The sequence below is a fragment of the Microtus ochrogaster genome, unplaced genomic scaffold (genome assembly GCF_000317375.1).
Source record: "Microtus ochrogaster isolate Prairie Vole_2 unplaced genomic scaffold, MicOch1.0 UNK3, whole genome shotgun sequence".
NCBI classification, from domain to species: Eukaryota; Metazoa; Chordata; class Mammalia; order Rodentia; family Cricetidae; genus Microtus; species Microtus ochrogaster.
The window spans coordinates 18,379,136-18,404,446 of NW_004949101.1; the positions used below are offsets into that span (position 1 = coordinate 18,379,136).

Below are 25,311 nucleotides of genomic sequence, written 5' to 3' on the forward strand. Positions count from 1 at the left end.
TTCATTCAGGTATTTGGCCACAGGATGAAAACAATAACTACTACGGACCACTTTCACTTGGCATGCTATTATTTGCAGCTAAAGCCAGACTAACTGATACAGAGCATTGTTTTTCCCTGTTTGTCTAACTGCCACAACTGTCCTTATCTGGCTGCAAAAAGCACTAAGCCTTTGTGCGCCTGCCTGTCAACTCGAGCCTCATCCACCGGCGCCCCGGGCAGAGCCACGACCGCGGAAGTGACCCCACCGGCCGGCCCCGCCCCGCACGATCCTCCAATCGCAGCGCCTCGAGGAGGCCCCGGGGCCAACCGCCAGGCGCCCATTTCCTGTTATCCCGCCCTCTCTGGTTGGCGAATTTCAAAGTCGCGGAGCCAATGAGAGCGTCCGGACGCGCGCCGGGGTTCTCGGTCCAGAACAGGGCGCGCCCTTTGAAGAAAGAAACTGTCGCGGGAGAGTCATGGTGGGACCGGGCCCTGCTGCCAGCGCAGCCGCGGGTAAGTGTGGTCGCCAGCCTCCCGCAGAAGCTTCCAGGCCTCCTCCTGCCTGCTTCAGCCTGCCCCAGGCTCAGATAGGTTCAGGTCGCTGGACCCGGGTCACCCAGCAAGGAGTGACGCGCCCCGCCGCCGCGTGTGGACACCCAGGCATTGCTGGTGATGGCCGGAACTTTGACAGGAGTCAGGAGGCCGATTCTGCCTCAGTCCGACTCCCTGCACCTCTCCAGACCGACTGCTAAAATGTGGGCTGAGGCTTAGGGATGTTGTGAACACTGATCTCTGTGACCCCACCCCCATGGCACCTTCAAGGTGCGTGCGCTGTCCGCTCTCCTGAGCTCATTTGCTGTTTTGTACACCGGCCTAGGCGCCACTTACTCAAGGGTTTAAAAATCTTGCTTTCAAATCCTGGCTTTACTGCCTATTAGTGGGTAAATTTAAGCATGTCATTTACCCTCTCAAACAGCAAAATACCTCTTTGGATTATTGTGTTACTGTAAACAGTTTAGTAAAGAGCTTTGCATCAAGCTGCTGCCGTTGGTGTTGGTATTAATTTGACAGCAAGCATAACAGGACCGGTGACTTTCTCAGAGCCCCAATAGCTCCAGGAAAGTACCGTATTTTAGGAATATAAAGGGACTGGTTAAAATCTCACGTTAAGTTTCTGTTGTTCGTTTATGTCCACGTTTTGCAGAAGAAAGATGGAGAAAACTCCAAGAGTACCTGGCAGCCAAGGGAAAGCTGAAGGATCCTAACACCAAGTGAGTTTACCGCCCTAATCGTTTTTGTTTTGTTGCTCCGGTTGCTAATAGCAATAAACAGTCCCAGCCCTTTTTGTTTCCGGTCTGTTTGACCTGCATGGTGATCTTGTAATAACATATTTCAGTCCAGGCATGATTTGAAAAAGAAATAAAAGAATCTGGGCAGTGTCTTGTCGGCAGAGGTTTAAGCATTATTTGTTTTTCCTAATGCCCAAGGAAGAAAGGATCTACAGTATTACCTACCTCATTGGAAGTTTTTCTGGTTCCTTCTTTTTTTTCTGGGAAAACTGGTTCCCAGCAAAGCAGTTTTTGATCGAGGTGCAAACTGGTTGCAGTGTTTGCTTACTAAAGCAGGGGCACTGGTTATAGTCGGTCCACAGGAGCGGTGCACCAACATCCTCCGGCTTGGTGATGTCCTTTGATGCTCTCCCGGCATATACTTGAGGTGGACAGAACATAACCCCTTTATCCTTTTCTCTTGCCGGCACCTTGCCATCTTTGTCCTGTTATTTCTCTCTCTTGCTTAGCGTATTTTCCTCCATTTGGCTGACGTGTGTGTCTGTGTGTCTGTGTCGTGCACGCGTGTGTGTGCCAGAGGGGAATGTTGGGTGTCTGCCCTATCGCACTTCCCTATTCCCTTAAGACAGGATCTCCCACTGTCTGAAGCGCACTGTTTAGGTTAAGCAGGCCAGCACTCATTTCCACGCCTAGTGCCTAGGATCATAGGCACACTCATCATGCCCAATTTTTATGTGGCTGAAGGATATATGAACTAAGGTTCCCATGAGCGCAGGAGATCTGAACTAAGGTCCCCATGAGCACCGCAAGTACCCCTGAGCCACCTTCTTAGCTCCGGTGATTTTACCTTGGGTTTTTCCTCACCTCTACTTTTTTGATTAAATGAACTCAAATCATTTTCTCAGAAAATATTCATTTGGCACCTATAATGTCTCTCTTCCCTCCCTCCGTCTCTCCTCCCCCTTGCTCCTCTTCCTCCTCCCCTCTCCTGTGAATGGAACCCAGACTGGCCACATGCTGTACACTGTAGCACTAACATACATTCCCCAGGCCTGTCAATCACTGTTGGTGCAGGAAGATGCGGAACTCACTAAGGCAGAGATGCCCCTGCCTTCCTTGACTTACCCTCGTCAGTCTCTGTTATCTTGAGGTTTGCTCTGTGGAGTTTGGGTCCTTCTCAGTTCTGCTCTGTCTTTGTGTCACTAGCTAGACTTTAGCTTCATGTCACATCCTCACAGGTTCCAGAATCCACAGATGTTCTGGTCCCTTCCATGAAATGCTGTAGTGTTTACATGTGACCCATGCAAATCCTTTTTTAGACTTGAAATCATCCTCAAATTACTTATGGTTCCCAGTACAATGGAAATGCCAAGGAAATAGTTTGATTTTGTGAATATACGGAGGGCAAGTCTACATGTTCGGTATGAATGCAGTTTTGTTTTTCATATTTTTTTTAATCAAGATTCGTTAAAATCCTAAATGTGAAACCCATGATCTGGAGACTTGTTTATATACAAACCCCTCTTCCCTTCTGAAACACTAAAAATATATAGAACAAGGAAGTTTCTTTTTTTTTTAATTTTTTAAAGATTTTATTTATTTATTATGTATACAGTATTCTCAGTATTCTGTCTGAAGGTATGCCTTCAGTCCAGAAGAGGGCACCAGATCTCATTGCAGATGGTTGTGAGCCACCATGTGGTTGCTGGGAATTGAACTCAGGACCTTGGGAAAGCAGGCAGTGCTCTTAACACTGAGCCATCTCTCCAGCCCAGGAAGTTTCTTAACAAGGCAGTTAATCATCTTTTCTCTCATGTCTGGCCCTCGATATTCAAGAACTGTTGCTCAAATAAGACTATAACAATGAAGAGACCACATATATTTCATTAATATTATTAGAATGCTACATTTGTACATAGGATATCCTGAAGGAAAAAAATCACAAAAGGAATTGTTAAGAGTGTCTGTGGTCTTTGGTGAGTGGAATACAGGGCTAAGGAAGGGAGAGTAAGGTTACTTCTTATTTGTAGGCGGATCTTCTTTCTATGTGTTGCTTTCATTGGTTAATAAAGAAACTGCTTGGCCTAATAGGTCAGAACATAGGTGGGTGGAGTAGATAGAACAGAATGCTGGGAGGAGGGGAAGTGAGTCAGATGCCATGGCTCTCCTCTCCAAGATGGATGCAGGTTAGAATCTTCCCGGTAAGCCACTACCTCGTGGTGCTACACACATTAATAGAAATGGGTTAATCAAGACGTGAGAGTTAGCCAGTAAGAGGCTAAAACTAATGGGCTAAGCAATGTTTAAATGAATATGGTTTCTGTGTTATTTCGGGGGTAAGCTAGCTGGGATCCGGATGGGAACGCAGCCCGCTGCTCTTTCTACACTTATTAAATAATGATTTTGATTTGTTTTACCCTATACAGAAATTCTATTGGTTTACAATTCTAATCATAATGTTTAAATCACTATTCTTTCCTAACTTTCCTGATTCTTCTGTGCCAAGCATTAATTTTATTTTCGTCTTTTATAGGCCTTATCTAAAAGCCAAGAATATCTGCCCCAAACCACCATCTTCTAAATATGTAAGTAAACAGCCCTATGAGAAGGTCGTTTGTGTAATTTAACCTAGAACCCAGAACTCTTTAGGATAAAATAAAGTATTGAACTAAGAAGCCTAAATCAAAATACCTTGTAAAACTCAAGGACATAGGACAATGTGATCACTGCAACTCCTGTTGGGGTGGCTCACATTTCCAGAGGTTCAGTCTGTTATCATCACGGTGTGACATGGTGGCATGGAAGAGCAGGTAACAGGAAGTGGTCTGAGACACTGGGCATGGCTTGAGCATATATGAGCCCTTAAAGCCAACCTCCACAGTGACACACTATCTCTAACAAGACCATACGTACTCCAACAAAGCCACACCTCCTAATAGTGCCAATCTCTTTGGGGGCCATTTTCTTTCTAAACACCACACTGTCCTAGAAAAAACAGATATGACTGTTAATGTTACTGTTGTGCCCATTTATATGTGGGAGATGGGATTCAAAGAGATTACATCCTTGCCCTAATTATACAACCAGTAAGAGTCAAATCCTGTTTCATTCTGGTAATAAATTATATTGACTACATGGGCTACTTTAAGAATATACTGAGTTTTTAGAAATTATTCTGGAAGTATATAAAACCACTGATAAGGTGTGTATTAATGTCTTTTCCGGCCCTATTATGACCCCTGTTTCAATATATCATATTTTTATGTGTTTATGTCTTTTCTACTAAGGTCTCAGAATCAAGTATAGCCCATCTTTACACCTCCAGGAGTCTAGCACAGGGCCTTTTCTACTCTCTTGATTCACGCCTTCCTTACATCTTCTGAATTTTCTCCCTTCCATTTCAGATGCCCAGACTGAGTGAAAGTAAATTTAAAGCAATTATTCCTTCTTGTACATTGATTGTTTTGTTTTTCAACATAATCTGTCAGTTCTCAGATGGTTTAAAGGAATCAAGAGTCAGAAACGGAAGTTCTAAGCCTAACCCAGCTTCCAGCTGCCTGCCTGTGCCTAGCCTTAGCCAGTTCACTTTCTCTGCCAGATGACGGAGTTGAATTTATCTCTAAAATCTCTCTCAGGTCTAATGACCTGCTCTAAGTATGGCTTTGCTCTCTTCCTGGAGGGCTTGAGAACTGAATGACCAGTTCTACTACTTGTAAAACTTTAGTCATGTCAGGCCAATCTAAAGTCAAGATCTGAAAAATGTCCAAAAGAAATATTTGCTAATCACGTATCTTATGGGGATCTAGTATCCAGGATATATGACTCTTGCAGTTCAAACAGTTAAAAGACAAATGACTCAGTTTTGAAATGAGCAGGGTCTGAGTAGACATTTCTCAAAGATGTTAAAGATTAAATGAAATGTTCAGTATTGTTAATCGTCAGGTAAATGCAAACCAAGATGACAGTGAGGGGCAGGCCTGCTAGGACCGACTGATAATCCCAGATACCAGGAGGTTGAAAGCAGGAAGATTGAAAATTCAAGACCAGACTGAGCAATTTAGTAAGACCTTGTCTCAAAATTAAAAGTAAAAATAAGTTTGAGATTATAGATCAGTAGAAAAATGCTTGCCTGGCATGTTTCTGACTCTAGGTTCAATCCCCGGTAAAACATGCATGCGCACACACCCCAAAAACCAACAATAACAAAACAAAAACAACGAGATGCTGCATCATACTTATTAGAATATCTACATTCAAAAGGACAAACAGTACTGGGGAGGAAGTGGAAACACTGGAACCTTCATACATCATAGATACGAACGTAACCTGATGTAGCTACTTTGGAGAAAACTTTTACAGTTTCTTAAAAAGTAAGCGTAGATTTACCTAACGATTCTGAAATTCTTTAGGTTTATACCCCTAAAATTGAAAATGTATGCTCACATAAAAACTGTACACAAATATTCATAGTAACATTATTTATAAGCTCATAAACGGGGAAGCAAGCCAAACGTTCATTAACTAGCAAATGACTATGTATAGCCATACAAGGTAATATTATTCAACCCTAAACAGGTAATGGAGGGCTTATTTGGAAACGAGGTTTAGGGGAACCACCTATACTTCATGCTCATTTTTTCTAAGAGCATAAAACTTCCCTAAAAAGAAGCTTTTTTATATCTTTTTACTGGACTGGAGATATTGCTCGGGTGGTGGGTTGCATCCTCCACATGCATGAAGCTCATAAGCTAGGTGTGATGGCATACTGTGTAACCCTAGCACTCTGGAGGAGGTGGGAGGATTACTACTGTAAGGTCCCCCTTACTGCATATCAAGCTCAAAGGTAGCTAGGCTACATGAGACTCTTTTAGAACAAAAGTAGTAAAATGCTGATTCATGCTACAACATGGGTAAAATCTTGAAAATGTTGTGTGAGGAGGGAAACGAAGAAAGCCAGACACATCCACACAACACACCTGCACAAAACATTCAATAATCTGACTATTTAAGGGCTCCATCTGCATAGGATGGGAAAGTAGCTTTCTGTGCTGAGAACTGTGGAGATGGAGCTGGAGAATGACCAATAGCAAACCTTTCTGGGTGATGAAAATGTTCTAGCATTCTGTTGGAATCAGTGTGCAACCTTGTAAACATTCTAAAACCGCTGAATTGGAGGCTTTAAAATACTAAATTTTGTGGCATGTTAATTAAATCTCAATTTTATTAAATGTATAAGAAATCCATATAAACACGTTTGGACATTGGGGCTTTTTTTTCATTTTTGTTTATTTATTTTACAACCCGACCTCTGTTTTGCCTCTCTCCTCTTCTCCCAGTTTTTCCTCCCCACTCCACCCCCTCTGTGCCCACCCCACCCCCCAATCCACTCCTCCATTTCTGTTCAGGAAAAGGCAGGTCTCCCATGGATATCAACAATACATGGCTTATCAAGTTGCAGTGAGACTAAGCACCTGCATTGTATTAAGGCTGGGTGGGGCAACCCAGTATGAGGAGCAGGGTCCCAAAAGCTAGTAGAAGAGTCAGAGACAGCCCCTGTTCCCACTGTTTGGAGTCCCACAAGAGTATCAAGCTACACAACTACCACATACATATATGCAGAGGGCCTAGGTCAGTCCATGCAGACTCCCTGGTTGTCAGACTAGTCTCTGAGTCCTTATGAGCCCAGGTTAGTTGATCCTGTGCATTTTCTTGTGGTTTTGTTGTTGTTGCTGGGTTTTTTGTTGTTGTTGTTGTTGTTTTGTTTTTTTGTTTTTTTTTAATTTACTGAACCTATCTAGTTCTGTCAAGTTTAAAAGACTCTGGCTTACTTCTAATAGAAACTCAAATTACAAAATCACCGATATATAAAAGTGATCCTTCATATTCCTTCATATTCATCTTTCTTAAATAACATTCTGAAATTGTTTTCTACTGTGTACTTGAAGTTATTTTCATCATTTTAAAAAGCGACCTGTTAGCCGGGCCTGGTTGTGCATGCCTTTAATCCCAGCACTCGGGAGGCAGAGGCAAGCGGATCTCTGTGAGTTCTAGGTCAGCCTGGGCTACAGAGTGAGTTCCAGGATAGCCAGAACTGTTACACAGAGAAACCCTATCTCAATAATAATAATAATAATAATAATAATAATAATAATAGGTAAGCTTTGTTATGAGTTTTTAAATGTATTTTTTTCTTTATGTTTTCAGACTCCTGGACCCAAAAAAGATGTTTCCAGCCATGCTGTTTTACCTGTCAGAACTACAAGACCCATCAACATTAAACTCCAGACTAAACCAGCCAGTATCACAGGGTCCCAGAAGCCAGAGTTGGAGCCACGAAAACTTGCAGACAGAGGGCTCACTTCAAGATGTTTTTCTTCTAACTCAGACTACAAACAGTCCAGCAAGAGTCAGCCGCAGCACAGGGCTACGTCAACCACTACAGGACTGCCAAGCAAACCCAGGCGGTCCCCAGGGAACCAGGATTTGGAACCCAAAAAGCAGCAGCCAGCACATCAAGGAACTGGTGATTGCACCAATCCTGCAGCTAGGACCAACATCAAAAACCAGTCTTTGAAGGGCTTTCGAGATGAGATGAACAAAGAGAACTTGCTAGAACCTGGGAAGCCAGGTCCCGACTTATGCCCCAGAAGTAAGCCAAACACTGGCTCCTATAATCAATCCCGGAAAAGCCTGGCTCCTAAACAGATCTTGAGTAAAAGTTCGGTTAACCATACCATTCTGAAAGACAGAGCTAACAAAGAGGTTGTTAGAAACACACAAGTCAGAGCTCACCCAGTGAAGTCGCAGCACCTCTCCACAGATGCAGATTCCGCACGACCTAGAGAAAAAGCCCCACGGACAGTTCCCCCTCCCTTCATTCCAGCCCATAATAAGACTCAGACATCAAAGAAACCCGTGGTCAAGGACACACAGGACGCAAAGGTTAGGATTAAATGTGGAAGACCAAATGAAACTACGGTACAGCCACACCCTGCTACTGAACGGAAAGTAAAGCATACTAAACCTGGTTCCCACACCAGCTTGCTTCAGGGAGGACAGAACAACAGACAGCCTCCCATCAAGCAGGATCAAAAAACTGTGCAGCCTTGTCTTGGACCCCGGACATCATGCATTCTGCAGAAGTCAAGAGCCATAAGCCAGAGGCCTAATTTGACAGCTGGCAACTTTAAGTCAGTCACTCTAAGCACCCCTAGCATAGGAGCAAATAAAACCCATAACCACAAATGCAATAGCATCTTGCAACAAAAAGCACAGACTCTGGACTTCAAGCTCAAAAAAGTTCTTCCCCAGAGCCAGTTTCTGAGCAAGACTGCTCCCAAAACTCAAGCTGGTATGTTAGCCGCAAGTAGGAGAGGAGCCCCGAGCGCCAGCCACATTCATCCGCATGTCAAAGAGACGCAAGGGGAGGACCGGAGGTACTTTGCTTTAATTCCGAGATACTGCAATTTAAGATTATTAGGCAAACTGATAATTATTGGGGTTAGGACTGTGGCTTAGTGATAAAGCACTTGCCTAAATTCAACCCTCAGTACCACCAACAGACACATTTTTATACGTGCATATACACTTGGTTGAGCAGTAGCTCCTAAGTGGTGTCTAGCTAGAGCCTGAAAGATAGGAAGCTATAATAAATATCAACACTTAACAAAACTAGGTGGCCCACAAATGTTCTATAAATCATTCTCTATGTTGTCTATAAAGTTGTTTTGTTAAGATGGAAGTGGAACAGATTAGATGAGAAGACATAGGAGGTGCCAGAAGGTTCCTGCAACAGATCAGGACAGGCTGAAAGTAGCCAGAGTAGCCGCGAAGCTGGGAAGGAAGCAATCAGTGATGAAGTTTGGCTGTTAGCAGAGAAGGAGTGTGAAGCCTCTATGAGCATGAGTGGGCCAGGCTGGGGAAGGTAAATGGAACCAGGAGGGGAGCCCTGGTCAGAGGCATAAGCAAGTGTTAGAAATCGGGTTCCCGGGGTTGCTGGGACTCAGTGTCGTACATGGTACTCGAGGTGAGCCAAAGGATTTTGTCCTCTTTCTGCCCGAGACCAGTCACACTCCCAGAGTGCAAATGAGCCTCCTCCGAGTGCACTTGTGTATACGTGGGTGGACTAGAACCTAGACACCTGACAAGGGTGAAAGAGACGTGTAAAATTAGATGGGGGAGTGGGGGAGTCGGAGGAGGATTTGGTCTCAGAACAGAGCCTTCTGCCCTCTTACAAAGACATAACTTCATGTTTGGTGGTGTGGTTGAGAGGGCAGGGCCAGGGCAGCTGATTGAATAGGAGTTGGGGGAAGTGCGTCCATCAGTGCTGTCTCAGGTGAGACCTGAGAGTGATGAGTGACAGGTTGGTGTCACTTATTTGCCATATTGACAGTGTGTGGCACATTGAAAGTGGTTACAAAAGGAATAGAGTCTGTGGAAACAGGTCCCTCCTCTTGTGATGTGTGTTCCCCCATCGCTGGCATTGTGCCAGGCTCAGATGGAGAAGGAAGATCGCCACTGCCTCCACCCTTAGAGAGCTTATAGTTTGGAGTATATCCGGGAAGTTTAGAGAAGTTAATCGTGGCACTGAAGGAGTGTGGGAGATTTTCTTCACTGTGATTAGAAGGAGACCGTGGAGATAGGGAGGATGCTAGGGACGGGAGGAAACAAAGACTGTGCCCGCCCCAGCTTTGTTAGTGTGGAACAGTCCTGACTGCACTAAGCACTGTGCAGATTGTAAGATCGCTTATCTTCTAGATAGAATCAGAGGAAAATGACAGTGACTTTGATTTATTTATAATTATTGAATTCTGTAAAGGGTGAAACTATAAAGACCAAAAGCAGATCAGTGATTCTCAGGGACTGGAGACTTGAGGTAAGCTTGGCTCTCTGAATTATATCTTGACTATAAGTACAGTCGAGTGGTCTTGTGTATTCGTACCCACAAAATCACATTCTTGAAAACGGTGAGTTTTACTGTACTGTCATTGAAAGCTTGTGTGTGCCAGGCACTGTGCTAGGCACCGGACATCCACTTCTGCCTTCATAGAGCTTATGTCCTAGTGGAGGAGACAGAATAGGAACACGCTGGTTAAATAAGACAGGATAATTGCAGATCATTCCTCCTTAAGCAAGGACCATTTGAACGGACGACAGAAGACACAAGACCCTGAGGCAGGAATGAGCCTGGACCAGGAAACTGAGAGGCTGCCAGAGCTGCCAGAGGGTAGCGAGGGAGAAGCTGTGATGTGGAGTTGGAAAGGGTGGCAGGACAGCCATAGAAAACATGGTGAATTTTATTTCAAGAGCAATGGGACGCTGACACAGCCTACTTTATATTCTACTGATGCAGGGGCAGAGAGCAGCATGGTGGTCATGGGGATAGAACCAGTACTGAATCTGTACAGTGATGAGTCAGGCATAAGAAAAAGCAACTACTCAAAGACATCTGAGTTTAGGGCCTACTGTTCATCAAAATAAGGGGAACCAGGAAGGGATTTGGAGGTAACTGTCAAGAGCCTAGTTTGGGCAGCTTTGAGCTGAAATGCCTGCTAGACAATAAAAGATACCAATGAGACAGTGGATTTAACATGGTTTGGGGCGCCATGGAGTGATCTGAAATCCGAAATGGGCGTTTTCTGATCACTGATACACAGTTGTGACGTAACAAAACTAGGCTAGAGTATCTACATCTAGACACTTGGTATCCACAGCCCTCCAAAATAATAGACTGTTTGCATAGAAGTAGGCGTGGAAGACTATGCGGAGAGGCAGACAGCCAGCACTGGGGCTCGGCACTGTCAGACACCAAGTACTTATGGAGAAGAGAACCTAGGGTTATTGATTAATGAAGACAGGGTCTCGTGTGTAGTCAGAACACTAAGGGGCTTGAGTGAAATGGGTTGCTATGAGCACCAAGACCCTGTGGAAGAAAGAATGCAGGTTTGGTGGGTCAAGGTGGCCAGAAGCTTTGGGTGGCAGAAATGGAGTACTGGGGTGTCTTAAGGGCAGGTGATATCCAAGGAAGCACACGAGGAAATGAAGACTTAGAGGAAAATAATGAAACATAATTAGAATACAGGTATCCAAAACTGAAGAGCCAGTCGGCCCTCTGCAATCCCAGTAGTTCTGTGACGTGGTCAGCCCAGCATGCCCATTGCCCATTGCAGACCGTTCTCCTTTCTGTCCTCCTGACCTTGTCTGCAGTGGAAGGTTTAGTTATGCCCAGTCTCTGTCTGTCATCTATTTTAGAAACAGACGAGGAAGGAAAGAGGGAAAGAACTAACCCCCCTCCCATCACATTACAGGAAACAGCTGGAAGAATGGCAGAAATCTAAAGGGAAAACCTATAAACGCCCTCCCATGAAGTTCAAAGCCAAGAGAAAAGTCATAGAGGAAATGAACATCTCATTCTGGAAGAGCATGGAGAGGGAGGCAGAGGAGGAGGAAGAAAAGAAAGCCCAGCTGGAGCTGACCAGTAAGATTAACAATACTCTGACAGAATGTCTGAGGCTCATTGAAGAGGTGAGTGAGAGTCAGCCCTGATGCTTAAAGGTTTTCTTACGGAGCGGAGGAATAGCCTGCCCCTCAGCAGAAACCCAGCCGCCCTTTCTAATACAGAAGAATAGTGATAGGAGGGGCAGGAATGCTGGGGAAATGCACTTCCGGGGCAGCTCAGAGCCGCTAGGAAACTAACTGAGACCATCTGACTCCCGGGAGAACTCTCCAGCTGGCAAGGTCCAAAGAGTAAACAATATATCGATGGATTGAAATCTAAGTCAACGTGCAGGCCTTTTTTTTTTTTTTTTTTTTCAAATTGGAATTTCCTAAATAGTTTTGGTTGGGGACTGGTTTAAGTTTTGTTTATTTTTATTTTATGCATATGGATGCTATATGTATAACTGCATCCTGTTCATGCAGTGCCCATGATGCAGAGGGCATCAAATCCCCTGGAACTGAAATTACAAATAGTTGCCAGCCACCATCTGGGTGCTGCGAATCAAACCCTGGTCCTCTGGAAGAATAGCTAGAGCTCTTAACCACTGAGCCATCTCTCCAGCGCCCCTAAGTACTTTTGGTGGCTAGAAATGGTATTTGAATTGTGTGGTGGAGTCTACAGATCAGGGTAAAGTGGATGGTAGACAAAGGGTCAGAGACTTGAGCAATTGCCTTAATGAAAATGCATTAATAAAAATTGATCCGCTTAACCTCTGGGCAGCGAGTGAGAAAGTAAAAGTCAGTGTGTTCTGGTTGTGCTGGACTTGGGGAAGGGCAGGGGACCTTGTTTTAATTCTTCTCAGTGCAGACAACCTTAGCTGTTTCTCCTTTGGGATGGAACTGCAGAGCTCTGTATCCGAGTTGCTTTCTTGTTTTCATTTTAAAAATACATGGATACATTCTTTTGTGTGTGTGGGGGGGGGTGTACGCTTCTGTGTGCATTTGTGTGAAGGCCAGAGGTCAACCCCAGGGTCATCCCTCAGGCACGGTCTTTCTTGTTTTGGGGGTAGGAATTGGTTTGGTTTGGTTTGGGGTTTGTTGTTTGTTGTTTTGAGGGAGGGTCTCACGGGCCCGGGCAAGTTGTGGTTATCGCACTTCACATTTTATATATGTTTTCCTAGTCTTGATCAAATAAGCCGGGTATTTTCCCTTTCTCTCTAGACTCTGGAAACGGTCTGCACATCTTTTCACATGATTGGTTTGTGTTTCTTGGGCTGAATGTATAGTGACCTTGTGCCCTTTTTAAAAGTCACTTGTTGCAGGAAGATCACAGATTCAAGGCCAGCCTTGAAAGAACATAGGAAGTTCAGAGCCAGCCTCAAATCGTCTTGAGCTCTACCAAAAAGCTAAAGAGGGAGGGGCCAGATTTGCTGAGGATTTATTTCTCTGATCTGTTTATTTTTATTTATTTATTTTTTTTGTTTTGTTTTTTGAGACAGGGTTCCTCTGTAGTTTTGGTGCCTGTCCTGGAACTAGCTTTTGTAGACCAGGCTGGCCTCGAACTCCCAGAGATCCGCCTGCCTCTGCCTCCCGAGTGCTGGGATTAAAGGCGTGCGCCACCACCGTCCGGCTCTCTGATCTGTTTAAAGGGTACAAAATCTTTCGGATTCCAGAAACTGTTTTTCTCGTTGTCAGTGTCTGTACCTGTCCTGTCAATTGTTCTTCTTAGCTTCTAGTTAAAAGCTTAGCTGGTTAAGCAATCTTAGTTTCTTATAAATATGATAAGTGCTCTAAATTTGCCTCCTGATTTTCCTTTCTATTATCTGTCATATTTAATAGTCTTATCAGCCAAGGTCATCTCACCGAGTAGCTGGCTGGTACCCCATGTGTTCTCACTGCTTCTGTTTGTTTCTTAACTCTTATATCTTAAATTAATCCATTTCTATTCAACTGTGACCTACCTGTGTTCCAGTGTGTCTTTCTGCTTTGGCAGCTACATAGCGTCTCTCTGACTCTGCCTACTCTCTCTTCCTGCCTGTCTATATTCTGCCCTGCCATAGGCCAAAGAAGCTTCTTTATTCACCAATGGTATTCACAGCATACAGAGGGGAATCCCAATATCATTATCTGTGAAATCTTTTTCATCTCCAGGTTTAAGTTCCTGAGCTGGTGTAGTTTAGGGACACATCACAGATGTATACAGAGTGAAGACTGCTCTAAACAGCAGGTCTCCCCTTCCACAATTAGTGATGGCTCATGCATGCGCTTATTCCGGACACTTGACTGTAATTCCATTGACAGGATCCTCCTGTGTTTGTGTTCATTTTTATGTTTCATTAAAAAAAAAGTTATAAGTTGATGAAACAAAATAACATGGCAGAAGTAAATTCTGACATGTTTGCTAATGACACTTGCCAACTTTGAGTCAGTGTGCTTAGAAAAGCACCCTTATTTTGCCCTCATGCTGAGTTCATAGTTTGGGGAGAAGTTCTAACTACAAGTTATTTTTTCTAGAAATGTTGAAGTTCCTGCTTTATTTTCCTCCTTGCATCTGGAATTACTAGTTTAATGAGTTTTGTTGAGCTGAGTCTCATTCCTCATAAGTAATCCCTTATTCCCCCTTCCTCTCTGGCTGCTTTCTAAGTTATGTTTTTATCCTTGGTTTTCTCATGTACATACATGTTCACATATATGCATACATACTAGTTAGCTCGCCAAGAACCTTCAGTGTAAACAATTGTGAATCTCGCTTGTTTTGTTTTTGTTTTGAAGACAGGGTTTCTCTGTAGCTTTGGAACCTGTCCTGGAACTCACTCTGTAGACCAGGCTGGCCTCGAACTCACAGAGATCTGCCTGTCTCTGCCTCCCGAGTGCTGGATTTAAAGGCATGTGCCACTATTGCCTGGAGAATCTGTCTGTTTCTTGGGTTTTTTTTTTTCCTTGTGTGACTCATGTGAGTATGTGTTCAACTTTGTTCTCAACCTTCAAGAAATTCTTTTATATTGATACTGAAATTAGTAATCAGTAGGTGTGTCCTTGGGAATTCTGAATTTGGATTTTGTATTGTTTGTCTCTTTGTTGTGTTTCACTGGGGTCCGGGAGAATTCCTCATGTGTTCGTTCTGTGATGGCGATAGTCCCTTGCCACTCCACTGATGCTGGCTTCTCGGCTCCCTCATTTTCTGCACTAGTGTTCATTCTTCCTTGTTGAGCTGTATGTAGCTTCTGTATTGTGTTGGTCTCCTTAACTGCTGGTGTGTCTCAGTTGGGAGTGTACATGTCTGTCTCCACATCTCCAGAGGAGCTTCTGAGTGCAGCAGTGTGAGTGTCACAGCTCTGCAGGGAAAGGTGTCCCAGCAGCCGGGAGCCAAGGAACACCACAGAGTCGCAGCACACAGCAAATCCGATGCAGAAAGATTAGGAGGAGGGAAAACACGAGGAGGGTGGCTGCCTTCGCTCAAACAAGAAACAGCAGCAACTGCACAGGATAGAGCTTAGAGTTTCTTGGGAAAGGGGTGGAACTTTTCAGTGTGGAGCATTCCAGGGTGGAGATTGGTGGGTTTCATGTCCAGAGATTGGGTTTTTCGTCTGTAGGGTGGGGCAGGATCCAGCAGCTAGGGAAATTAAGAGTGTTCTGTGGGTGGCACCTGGCAGTCAGAGGTCCTGGGGGAGGGACCTCACCACTCATGTGGCTGGAGGGACTTACAAGCAGAACCTAGACTTCTGAGTGTGGTGACTCACTCTTGGTCCTAGTTCCTGTCGTAACCCTGCCCTGGACCTAAGCCAGAAGCCATTTCTAAGTCCCTTTGTGTGGAATCTACCTGCATGAATATCCAGCACACCTGCACGCACACTCTACCCTGAACTTTGCACACCTCTGCTGCTCTTGATGCGTGCTGAGGTTAGTCCTAGGGAAGAGTCTAGCCTTGACTCGCTGTTCACAGTACTAGGAATATGTGGTATTTTGAATATTTCAATATGTAAAAAGTATTAATTACTGTAGGTCTCGATTCTGTTTGGGTCTTTCATCCCATAAAAATATAGAACATATTCTTTACTTTTATGCTATGGTAAATGTTTTTCTTTCTATTCTGCCTTGTGTAACTCTTAAAATATAAAGGTTAATGTTAAAAGTTACTGAAATGTACAATTAAGATGGGGACATTTTATGTATTATATATTTACTATGTATCACTAAAATTGAAGTTTTAACTTCAGAAAAATTAATGACCATACCCTTCAGAGATATGAAGTGAACAGTGAACTATTATAAAAATTGTAATACATATATATATAATAGTTGTAATAATTATATCTTATATTTCCTTTTCCAGGGTGTATTTCCTAATGAAATATTTACCATCTTGTCCGGCATTCCTGAGGCTGAAAAATTTCCCAAGTTCTGGGTCTGCAAAGCGAAGTTACTGGCAAGTAAAGGCCCCTTTGATGCTACTGGGCTGTATGAAGAGGCCATCAAACATGGGGCAGCAGTGAGTATCTGTCTTGGGTGCTTGGTTTCTTTGTTGGTGGTGATAAGATGGTTCTTTAACGCAGTGTTAAACTTCCATTCATAGGGGTGAGAGAGGGTAACAGGGGAAACATGATCAAAGTGTGTTACATGCACGTGTGGCAATGGCATGGTGCAACCTGAAACCCACAGTTTTGTACAATTAATACATCCTAACCAAAACCTCCTTCGCTTCATAAGGCAATCACGGAGTCTGAAGTAGGATATATTCTTATCAATGCATCCATTAAATTATTTCTTAGAAAGTAGGGTTACACTTATACCAATAGAATTTTGGTTTTCTTGTCAAGTGCCCAAATCTCACTTAGCACTAATTGTGACTAGCAGTTTGGGAGGTAGCAATGGAAAGTTAGAATAGTATCAAGATCAAATAGTTAGAAAGACTTAAATTCCATTAAAGTCAGAACATCTCTAGTCCAGAGTAATCAAGTAGCTTACTAATTCTAAAAGCAAACAGAAACCACCGTTTACAGATTTATTTCATGAAGAATATATCAAATAACCTCATAACTCTTTTGACTTAACTGTTGTTTTCCTCCCTGATCCCGCCCCGTGGCACCCACTTCCATGACCGCTCACAGAGTTGTTCGTCCACACAGTTTCACCTGGTTATGCCCTCCTCACCCCCGCACCCTTCCCGACTTCTGCTTCCCAGAGCAAACTGATTCCATTTTACCTCTGTGGTTTCAGAGAGCATGCTAGTGTTGCTGTTTCACTTTTAGACATAATGTGTAAACTTGCAGATGGAGACAGCCATAACCCTCATTAACACAGCTCTTACCATGTCCCGGGCCTCACACACACGTGCCGACAGCCCTGTTTGTCCCTGTGGACCTTTGCCATACTCTGTGCTTCCGCTAACACCGTATGGGAATTCTGGCACTTTGGTGTTCATATTGGTATTCATATGTAAGAAATGCGTGGTGAGGCTGGAGAAATGGCTCAGTGATTGAGAGCACTGACTGCTCTTCAAGAGGACCAAGGTTCAATTCCAGCAACCATATGGCAGCTCACAACTGTCTATAATTCTAAGATCAGACATAGACCATGTATGCAAAACACCAATGCACATAAAATAAAAATGAACAATTTTTTAAAAATACATGGCTGTGCTGGGCTAGGGGATATGCACTATGATTGCTTTGCCTTTCAAACACATCTTCTGCTTTTCCTAGAATTAGTTATTTTGTCTATGTTTAGTTTTCTGAGTATTTGTTATATAACTAATTTTCAGAATCTTGAATTTTCTAAATAATGTCAAGACTTGAGATAATCTATTGATTTATTTTTCTTAGCGACTGCTCTAGTTTATTCCAGCTTGGGCAGGCAGCTCTCAGTTCCGTCTGCACCGGCTGTCCTCCTGGTTGTGCCTCCATCACTTGCAGACACTCTTCGTACTTCTTGAGTGGGCTGTCTCTCTCGTGTCCTGCATTGCCTCTTTCTTCTTCTCTAGTGGTTTCCCCCACTCTTACTGTTGTTTATTCTCCACTATTCATTGAAGTATTTATTCAGATGCTGGTGAAGTCAGGCTGTGTGTGTGTGTGTGTGTATGTGTGTGTGTGTGTGTGTGTGTACACACAGGTAAATTTGAAAGTTATGGAGCCTGGGGAGATAGCTCATTTAAGTGCCTGCTGAAGAAGCATGAAGATCTGAGTGTGATTCCTAGCACCCAAATAAAGTAGCCAGTCTTGGTGGCACACACGTATACTCCCAGCACTGGTGAGGCAGAGGCAGGTGGGTCCCTGGAGCTTTCCGACTGACCAGCCTGGCCTAATTGGTGACGCCCAGATCCTAGTGAAAGATACTGTCTCAGAAAAACATGGTGGATGGTTCTTGAGGAATGGCAAAGGCTATATGTATACATGCATACACAGTGAATGTGCATGTACATATATTGTACATATATGCACGCGCGCACACACACACATACACACATACACACCAGCCCTGGTCGCATGTATGGGACTTCCCAGGAGGGTGATCTGGATGGCTGCACTGGCTGGTTAGAGAACCCTCAGTATATTCAGGTCTTTCCTCTTCAGCTGATCAGATTCTCTAAGGAGGTTTGGGCAGAAACTATGCTGCCAGTGTTGGGAGGGGGGGCGGTCTCCTCAGCCTGGAGATTTTGACTTACCCTGTTTTCAGGTAGACACCCACCCCGGACTTGCATGCTGGCCCTCAGGAATGTGGAGAATATACCCCAGTTTTCTGTTAGGGTGAAGTGGGTAGGGCACAGTCACCAGTCTGCGCAGGGTCAGGGTATAGGGTAGAGTTGGAGGTCTGAGTCTTAGGTCGATGTCCCAAAGGCCTTTCCTCCTGTTCTTGAGTTTGGAAGCTCTGGGATAGCATCAGGCTTTTCCTCAAGCACACTTCTGGCCCAGGATTCACTCTCAGGCCAGCAGGCTGTCCTCGCCATCATTCCAGCTTCCAAAATCTTGTCGCTGTTTATTCTTCCCTTGTCTCTTTTTAATCCTTTATTTTCATTTCAGTAGAATTTCAAGAGAGATTAGAAATACATTTGTTTTTAGTCTACCATCTTTAAGATACTTCATGAAGCTGGGCTTACTGCTGTAATCCCAACACTTGGGAGGCTGAGACAGAATTACCATGAGTTTGAGACTAGCCTGGTCTTAGCCTGACTTAGCTTAGAAATTAATAATAAATTATGCTTGGTATAAGTATTTTATAATGTGGATTCCTTACTGTACAAGTGTGTAGTCCCCACTTCAGAAGCTTACAGCATAACCTGCTGTTTGGTTGGCTTTGTTCTTTGGTTTGGGTTTTATCTGTTTGTTGTTTGTGTTGGAGTGGGGTTTTTCATTTAGTTTTGTTGCAGCAAATGTGTGGTCTCACCTTGTAGACCAGGCTGGGCTGGAACTCAAAGATCTGCCTGCTCTTACCTCCAGAATGCTAGAATTAAAGGTATATGTTACCGTGCTTGGTCAGTTCTCTCTCTCTCTCTCTCTCTCTCTCTCTCTCTCTCTCTCTCTCTCTCTCTCTCTCTCTCTGTGTGTGTGTGTGTCTGTGTGTGTGTCTGTGTGTTACTAATTTGATATAGACTACCAGGTCAGGAAAAAAATTCCAATTACAGCATTACCAGGAAAAAAAACCAACAGTTGCCTTTGTGGTATGCTCTGTGGTGTGGTTTACATGCTTTTCTGTGCAATGGAGTTTTTTATTTACTTTTGCTTGGTTGATTTGTCCTGATGATTAAGATACATTAACTAAAGAAAGGAGAGAAAGAAGAGGCCAGGGAAAGATGCAGGAAAGGCTAAAAGAAAAAAAACGGCTACGTAATGGGACTTTAGGTAAAACTCTTCCTTGAGTTTAACTATGGTTCAAGCTTTCTGAAATACACCACATGCCTTTATCGTGAAAATAAGAATTAAACTGACAACAGCAGTGCGTGGTGCTTTCTCTGTCCCTACAGTTAGCCTTATGCCTTTAAGCCAGAATCTTTATGTAGGAAAATATCTTTAAAGAAATGATATAAATTAATGGGAAAAGAGAATTTGATTAGAGAAATTTATTATGAACAGCTTTGAACACATCTCTGAATGAAATTGAGTATGCTGTTTAATCAACATTTTCTGTTTCTTCATTTTGCTCATAAATCTTTAAAGCTAAATCATTTTAAGTGTTTATCTCTGAATTTGCAATTTAAAAAGAAAACATTTTTATTGCAGAAAGTTTATTTGATGCTAAGCAGAAGTCCTTAGCTCAGTTTTTCCGTGAATGCTTTTAATACCCGTTGTTTATTTTGTTGCCTCCAGCCAACGCAAGAACTGAGGGAGGTTCTGAGCCGCCTGGAAGACTCAAGCAGAAGCACAGAGGGTATGGTTAATTTTGTATTCGAATTCGTTCCCTTGAGAACTGCAAGTAAAAATCATTGTGGAACATGTAGGGGATGGGAGGAATGAGTCTTTGAAACACCTCCCACCTCTTGGTCTTCATGACCTGGCATTTTTAGCTATAATATTTCCCCTGATTTATTTCTATAATTACAAGTAAATATATACCCAATGCTAAACAAAAGTTTCGTCCGCATGGACTAGTGAGTCCTCTGTGAGAAAACACAAATGACAGTTTATCAAAAGAGATGGAGACAAAAGGAAGAGATGCGGTGGTTTAAGTGTGTGATTAATCATCCCTAAGTTACCATCACTCATCTAAATTCATGTTGTCTTTCAAGAGTCTCTCCCCTTACTTGGCCGTCACTGTCACTATGCCAAACTCAGTGGCATATAATAAATGTTCAAGATACGTTTTATATGAGTGGAAAGGGAAAATGTGCTTTGTGTATTGAAAATCTAATGGGCTCTTACTATCCTAGATGACAAATATTTTCTCCTTTAAGAATAGCTTTAAGGTGGCCATGCTGGCTCATGCCTGTAATGCCTTGTTTCAGGGCCAGCCTGGACTACAAAGTAAGACCTTTAAAAAGGGCGTGGGGTGGGGGCTTAACTAAGGACCGTGAAGTCATGTGGAATAGCAGCTAAATAACTCGTAATCTGAGGAACAGAGTAGAACTGCCCCATGGTGAGCTCGGAACAAGACTATATTTGCTCTCTCGTGAGAGTTAACAAGCGATCAGAATGTGGTCAGTGCTAAAAGGGGATCAAGGATCTATCTTTAGTTGGCAAAAATGCCCAAAAGGTGTCTGGAGAACTGCTTAGGGAGGTGACCTGATGCCATGGGCGTTGCAGTAGAGTTTGGCAGGAAAGGGGGGTACTAGGGAAAACTGGAGGAGAGTAACAGTGGGTGGATATGATTAACATACATTTTATAAATGTATGAAAGTTTCAAAGAATAAAAAAATACTATTTTTTAAAATACAGTAAGAAAAAACAAATATAAATGCCAGTTGGAGTCATGAGGGTCACTGTGAAGTCACTGTGTATGTTGCCTTCTTGTTTTATTGATATTTAGTTTAATTATTAAATTGCTTAACTATTAATTCCCTTCCTGGCCTTGTGTACACAGCAGTCACCTCTGACTCGTTAGCTGCTGGAACTAATGTCACATCTGTGGACGAGCCAGCCAAGAAGGAGGAGTGTGGGCAGCCGTGTCTTTCTCTAACAGAGGGAGAACAGGTCACATCAGCACCGCCAATAACCGCTGCAGAATGGGATAACCCTGGCATCAAACTACAGATCGCCGCAGTCCCGAAGTAAGCAAACTCTGGCAGGCTCTTGATTGCAGACCTGTCTCTAGTTGAGCACAGTTTCCTTTGCACCCATCCAGGGAAGCAATAGTTTGTAGACACCTCTGCCTCAGATCCAGGGGACCACGATGTGAGGTTAGGTCAGCAATTTATCTCAGAGAGCGCTCGTGACCCTGAAAAAGCGATGAGGATCAGTGCCAAAAGGAGATCCAGGATCCATCTTCAGTTGTTTATAGAGGTTAGAACCATTGACAGGCAAGTCACCCGGCCCCTCCTCCCACCCTGAGAAGACATGACTGCAGTGAAGTCATGCTGCAGAGTCCCGGGTGCTGGCCTGGGTCCACACCCTCCTAGCACTCACTTGTGAGTTAGTGTGGGAGAGAAGGGCGTGGCCAACCCTTTGAGAACGAGGCTACTGAGGATGTTACAGTCAGAGACTTCTAGAGCCTTCTGTCTCCTACGAGCTTATGTTCAAGGCAGAGCTGCACAGTTATTTTAAGGCAGTGTGGCAATGTATCGATATCATTTCCAAAACGTTTAGTATCTCTCTTCTCTCGTCATGATTCTGAAAGGACTCGACACAGGAGCACCAACTCAGTGGTGTGTCTTCCTTCCCTGGAGAGCACAGCTAGACTAGCCCCTTAGCCGTCGTCGCCCCACTGCTATTGGTCATGGATGCTTGGAAGCAGTCAGTCAGTCAGTCTAAAGCTCGCCTCCCATTGGCTCCAGAAATACTATTATAAGCCCTTTTTAGCAGACTTGCCTGCTAGTTTTGCATAAGCTAATGCGGCCAGTGGTTTTGTGAATTTTGGATCAGTCATGTATACAAAACTTGCTCCCTGAATGCATTGGGACGTTTACAAGGAAGATTCCCAGTTGTTCAGTAATACATGGTTTGGTCCAACATCTTAATAGATTTTGAGTAATCTGTAGTAGTCAACACTGGAGGGACTCTTAGAATCAAGTTTTGTGGTAGGCCAGTTTCCTCACAACCTGCAAAAGTTTATGAGATAAAAAGCAACTGTAAAGCAGTTAACTTCAAGTCAAAACCATTTTCACCCTGCAGTCATAAGATCTAATGTTCACACCATCCAGGAGCACACATGTGGCCACCATCCAGTGCTTCCTGAGCATCAGGGAAAGCCACTGTGGGTTGAGAACTACTCCAGATTTGTCTCTTGGTCGCTTACAGTGAGTAAGAGGCAAAGAGTAAAAACAGAATGTTGCCATAGCTCTGAACGCATCCTTTGGTCTCTTTAAGAATATATGGTGTATATATATATATATATATATATATATAATATTTGGTATATTTCAGAATATATGGTATATATTTCAGGATATGTGGTATGCCAGAAATGCAAGACATGAAGCTTATCACTCCCGTGAGGCGCTCAGCAAGGATCGAGCGAGCAGTGGCCCGCTACCCAGAAATGCTGCAGGATCATGACGTCGTCGTGGCTTCTCTTAATGAGCTCCTGGAAGTGGACAAAACAGAGTACTTTGTCTTCCGGGAAAATGAGGCTTTACCTGTGACACTAGGTTTCGAAATCCTTGAATCATGATCTTTTGATTTTTTTTTTTTTATTTAATGAGTTTTTTTCCATGGCTTGTATGAGATAAGAGATGCTCTTGTCAAGAAGGCCTGAGGTAAGAGATGCTCTTGTGAAGAAGGCCTGAGGTAAATGTGCACGGAGACGCCAGGATGCAGAGCAGAGACTTTGTGTCTGAGGAAACAACGCGTGGGTTTACTCTCACACTGCACATCCCATGGAAAACCTGTGGCTCGTGTGTTTGTTATATACTTTGTGATAGTTTTTCGGCATACATAAGTTTTGGAGTATCAAATATTTTATCTCAAATGTAGAAGAGAAAAACCATACTTTGTTGATCTACTGTAATTCTATTTTTGAACCCAAAGGTTGATGCTGTGGGGTGACTGACTAGGAAGGCAGATGCCTCGGGTGGGAAGATCTGAGTTTGAAACCAGCTCACCAGGCGGGGTGGTCGAACCTCACACATCAGGAAGGTTAGGTTAGCCATGTCTTCACTCGGTTTCCAGGTGACATTCATGGAGTCCTTTGACCTCTGTCACAGTGACCCTATAGGTGAGGGTGACTCATGTCCTCGCTGAGTGGGTCTCCTCTAGTGAAGCACAACCCAGAGTTTCGTGGCTAGCCGGGTTTTTCTTGGGCACAGTCCTCATTTTGCCCTTGTTATTTAGAAATGCTTCAAGTGAAAAGAGAAGTTGTGGAGACACTTGCTGCATCCATTGTTTTCAGGAGACTCAGCCTAAAGAGACTGTGAATCCCAGAGACTATGGCAGGGGTTTTTCTTCTCCTTGGGTCACTGCTCTTAGAGAAGAAAACCAGAGTTGTTTTGTAAATATAATGTATAGAAAGCCTACTTGGTATGTTTTAAATTTCAGCCTTGTTACTCTTATTACTAAGTAATATCTAAAAAAAAAAAAAAAAAAATTAAATAGTTGTTCATTCCTGCTTGTTCACTTCATTATAGTGGTGGCTTAGCGAGAGACGTCAGGGTTTCTCAGGGCAAACACTATGGATACCCCAAGAATCATGTGGAGCACATTCATAGCCTGAATAAAGGGTCTGACCGTGAGCCTCCTGAGGAACTGGATTTTGCTGTGAGGTAAACAGGTCCATCGCTCAAGGTTGTATAGCATTGATTCATAAAACTGACCTAGAAAACCTTCATGCCGGAGGACTAGCCCTCCGTGAGAGACAGATGTCCCTCTCCACCGGCATGCCCGATTGGAGGGTTGCATAATGGCCACAAGACTCGGAGAAGCATTCAGATCAGCAAGCTAGAGTCTGAAGCAAGGCCCTTCAGGAAGGAAGGAACTTGCCTCCAAGCTCAACCTCCAGCTTCAGTCCTGGCAGGCCCTCAGGACGGAGCCAGCAGTCCCCTCTCCTAGAGTGGCTCACTTGCCTGCACCCTCCTCCCAGCCTGAGAACCAACTTGACTGTGTACGGCTTCATTCCTCAGAGCCACTGTTTGCCGCTGGAGCAGTTTGGCCTTCTTCATCTCCAGTTCCTTGCAGGATGTGTGCCGGTCCCTCCCTGACATCTGACAATACAGTGTGGGTTGGACTGGTAGTGTTTGGTCATGTTTAGTTTCAAAAGGACTAACTGGAGGGTTTCCAAAGCCTGACCAGACAGACTAAATGGAGCCTTCTGGTCATGAGAGCAATTGGGGATGCTATGACCGCAGAAAACCACCGTGCTTCGGAAACACTCCGTAGATGTTTATTAAAGCTCGCGTTTACTGAAGGAATATGTCCTGACGGGGCAGCGGGGAGAGTAGGAGGAAAGGCTACAACCCCGAACAGCCTGGGAGGCAGGAATGTGGGCCTTTGTGTGGATGTAGCTCCTGGGGCTTAGGGATGGCTTTTTAGAGGGGATGATTACAACATGACTCTTGAAAGCTAAGAAGGATCGTTTCTGCCACCACTCTACCACTGTACAGAGCGACTGAACCAGAGGACACGGAGACGCATTTACAGTCTTTGCTGAGTCTTCACCGTACAAGAAAAACACTCTGAACATGTTATTTCTAGGAAAGGTCCCGTTTCTTTAGTGTCACCTTCCCAACCCCCAGTCTAAATGGTGGGGGTACATGTGACCATGCCTAAACAACCAGAGCCCTGCATCACCACAACGAAACACACTGGCTGGAGGAGGAGTCACGCCAGACTTATTTGGGAAGAGACATCCTGATGGAGTTGCTGAAAATGCACGATGCAAATCTAAGGTCTAAGATTAGCTATCTTATTTATCTTATAGACAAAACCTTCTGGAAAATAGTCCCAACACAAAATAAATCATGTTATATCAATGACACGATAGCTAATGTTACACATGGAGCTGGCCTGACCCTGGGCTTTCAGCTG

General features: G+C 43.8%; 1 protein-coding gene across 1 annotated transcript; it reads left to right on the forward strand.

Moving 5' to 3' along the window:
- The first annotated feature begins 412 nt into the window (after window positions 1-412).
- Ckap2l (cytoskeleton associated protein 2 like) lies at window positions 413-23,863 on the forward strand. The gene is made up of 9 exons (XM_005365642.3): window positions 413-494; window positions 1,186-1,252; window positions 3,804-3,855; window positions 7,475-8,706; window positions 11,578-11,794; window positions 16,041-16,196; window positions 20,008-20,068; window positions 21,218-21,404; window positions 22,738-23,863. The coding sequence occupies exons 1-9, from the start codon at window positions 458-460 to the stop codon at window positions 22,961-22,963; spliced, it is 2,235 nt and encodes a 744-aa protein (XP_005365699.1). The 5' UTR covers window positions 413-457; the 3' UTR covers window positions 22,964-23,863.
- The last annotated feature ends 1,448 nt before the right edge of the window (window positions 23,864-25,311 follow it).

Excerpts from the sequence above, each read along its gene's own strand:
- Ckap2l (XM_005365642.3), top strand. The coding sequence starts at position 458 with ATGGTGGGACCGGGCCCTGCTGCCAGCGCAGCCGCGG. Across the intron at positions 1,253-3,803 it reads CTGAAGGATCCTAACACCAA|GCCTTATCTAAAAGCCAAGA; the intron begins GTGAGTTTACCG and ends CGTCTTTTATAG. Across the intron at positions 16,197-20,007 it reads CCATCAAACATGGGGCAGCA|CCAACGCAAGAACTGAGGGA; the intron begins GTGAGTATCTGT and ends TGTTGCCTCCAG.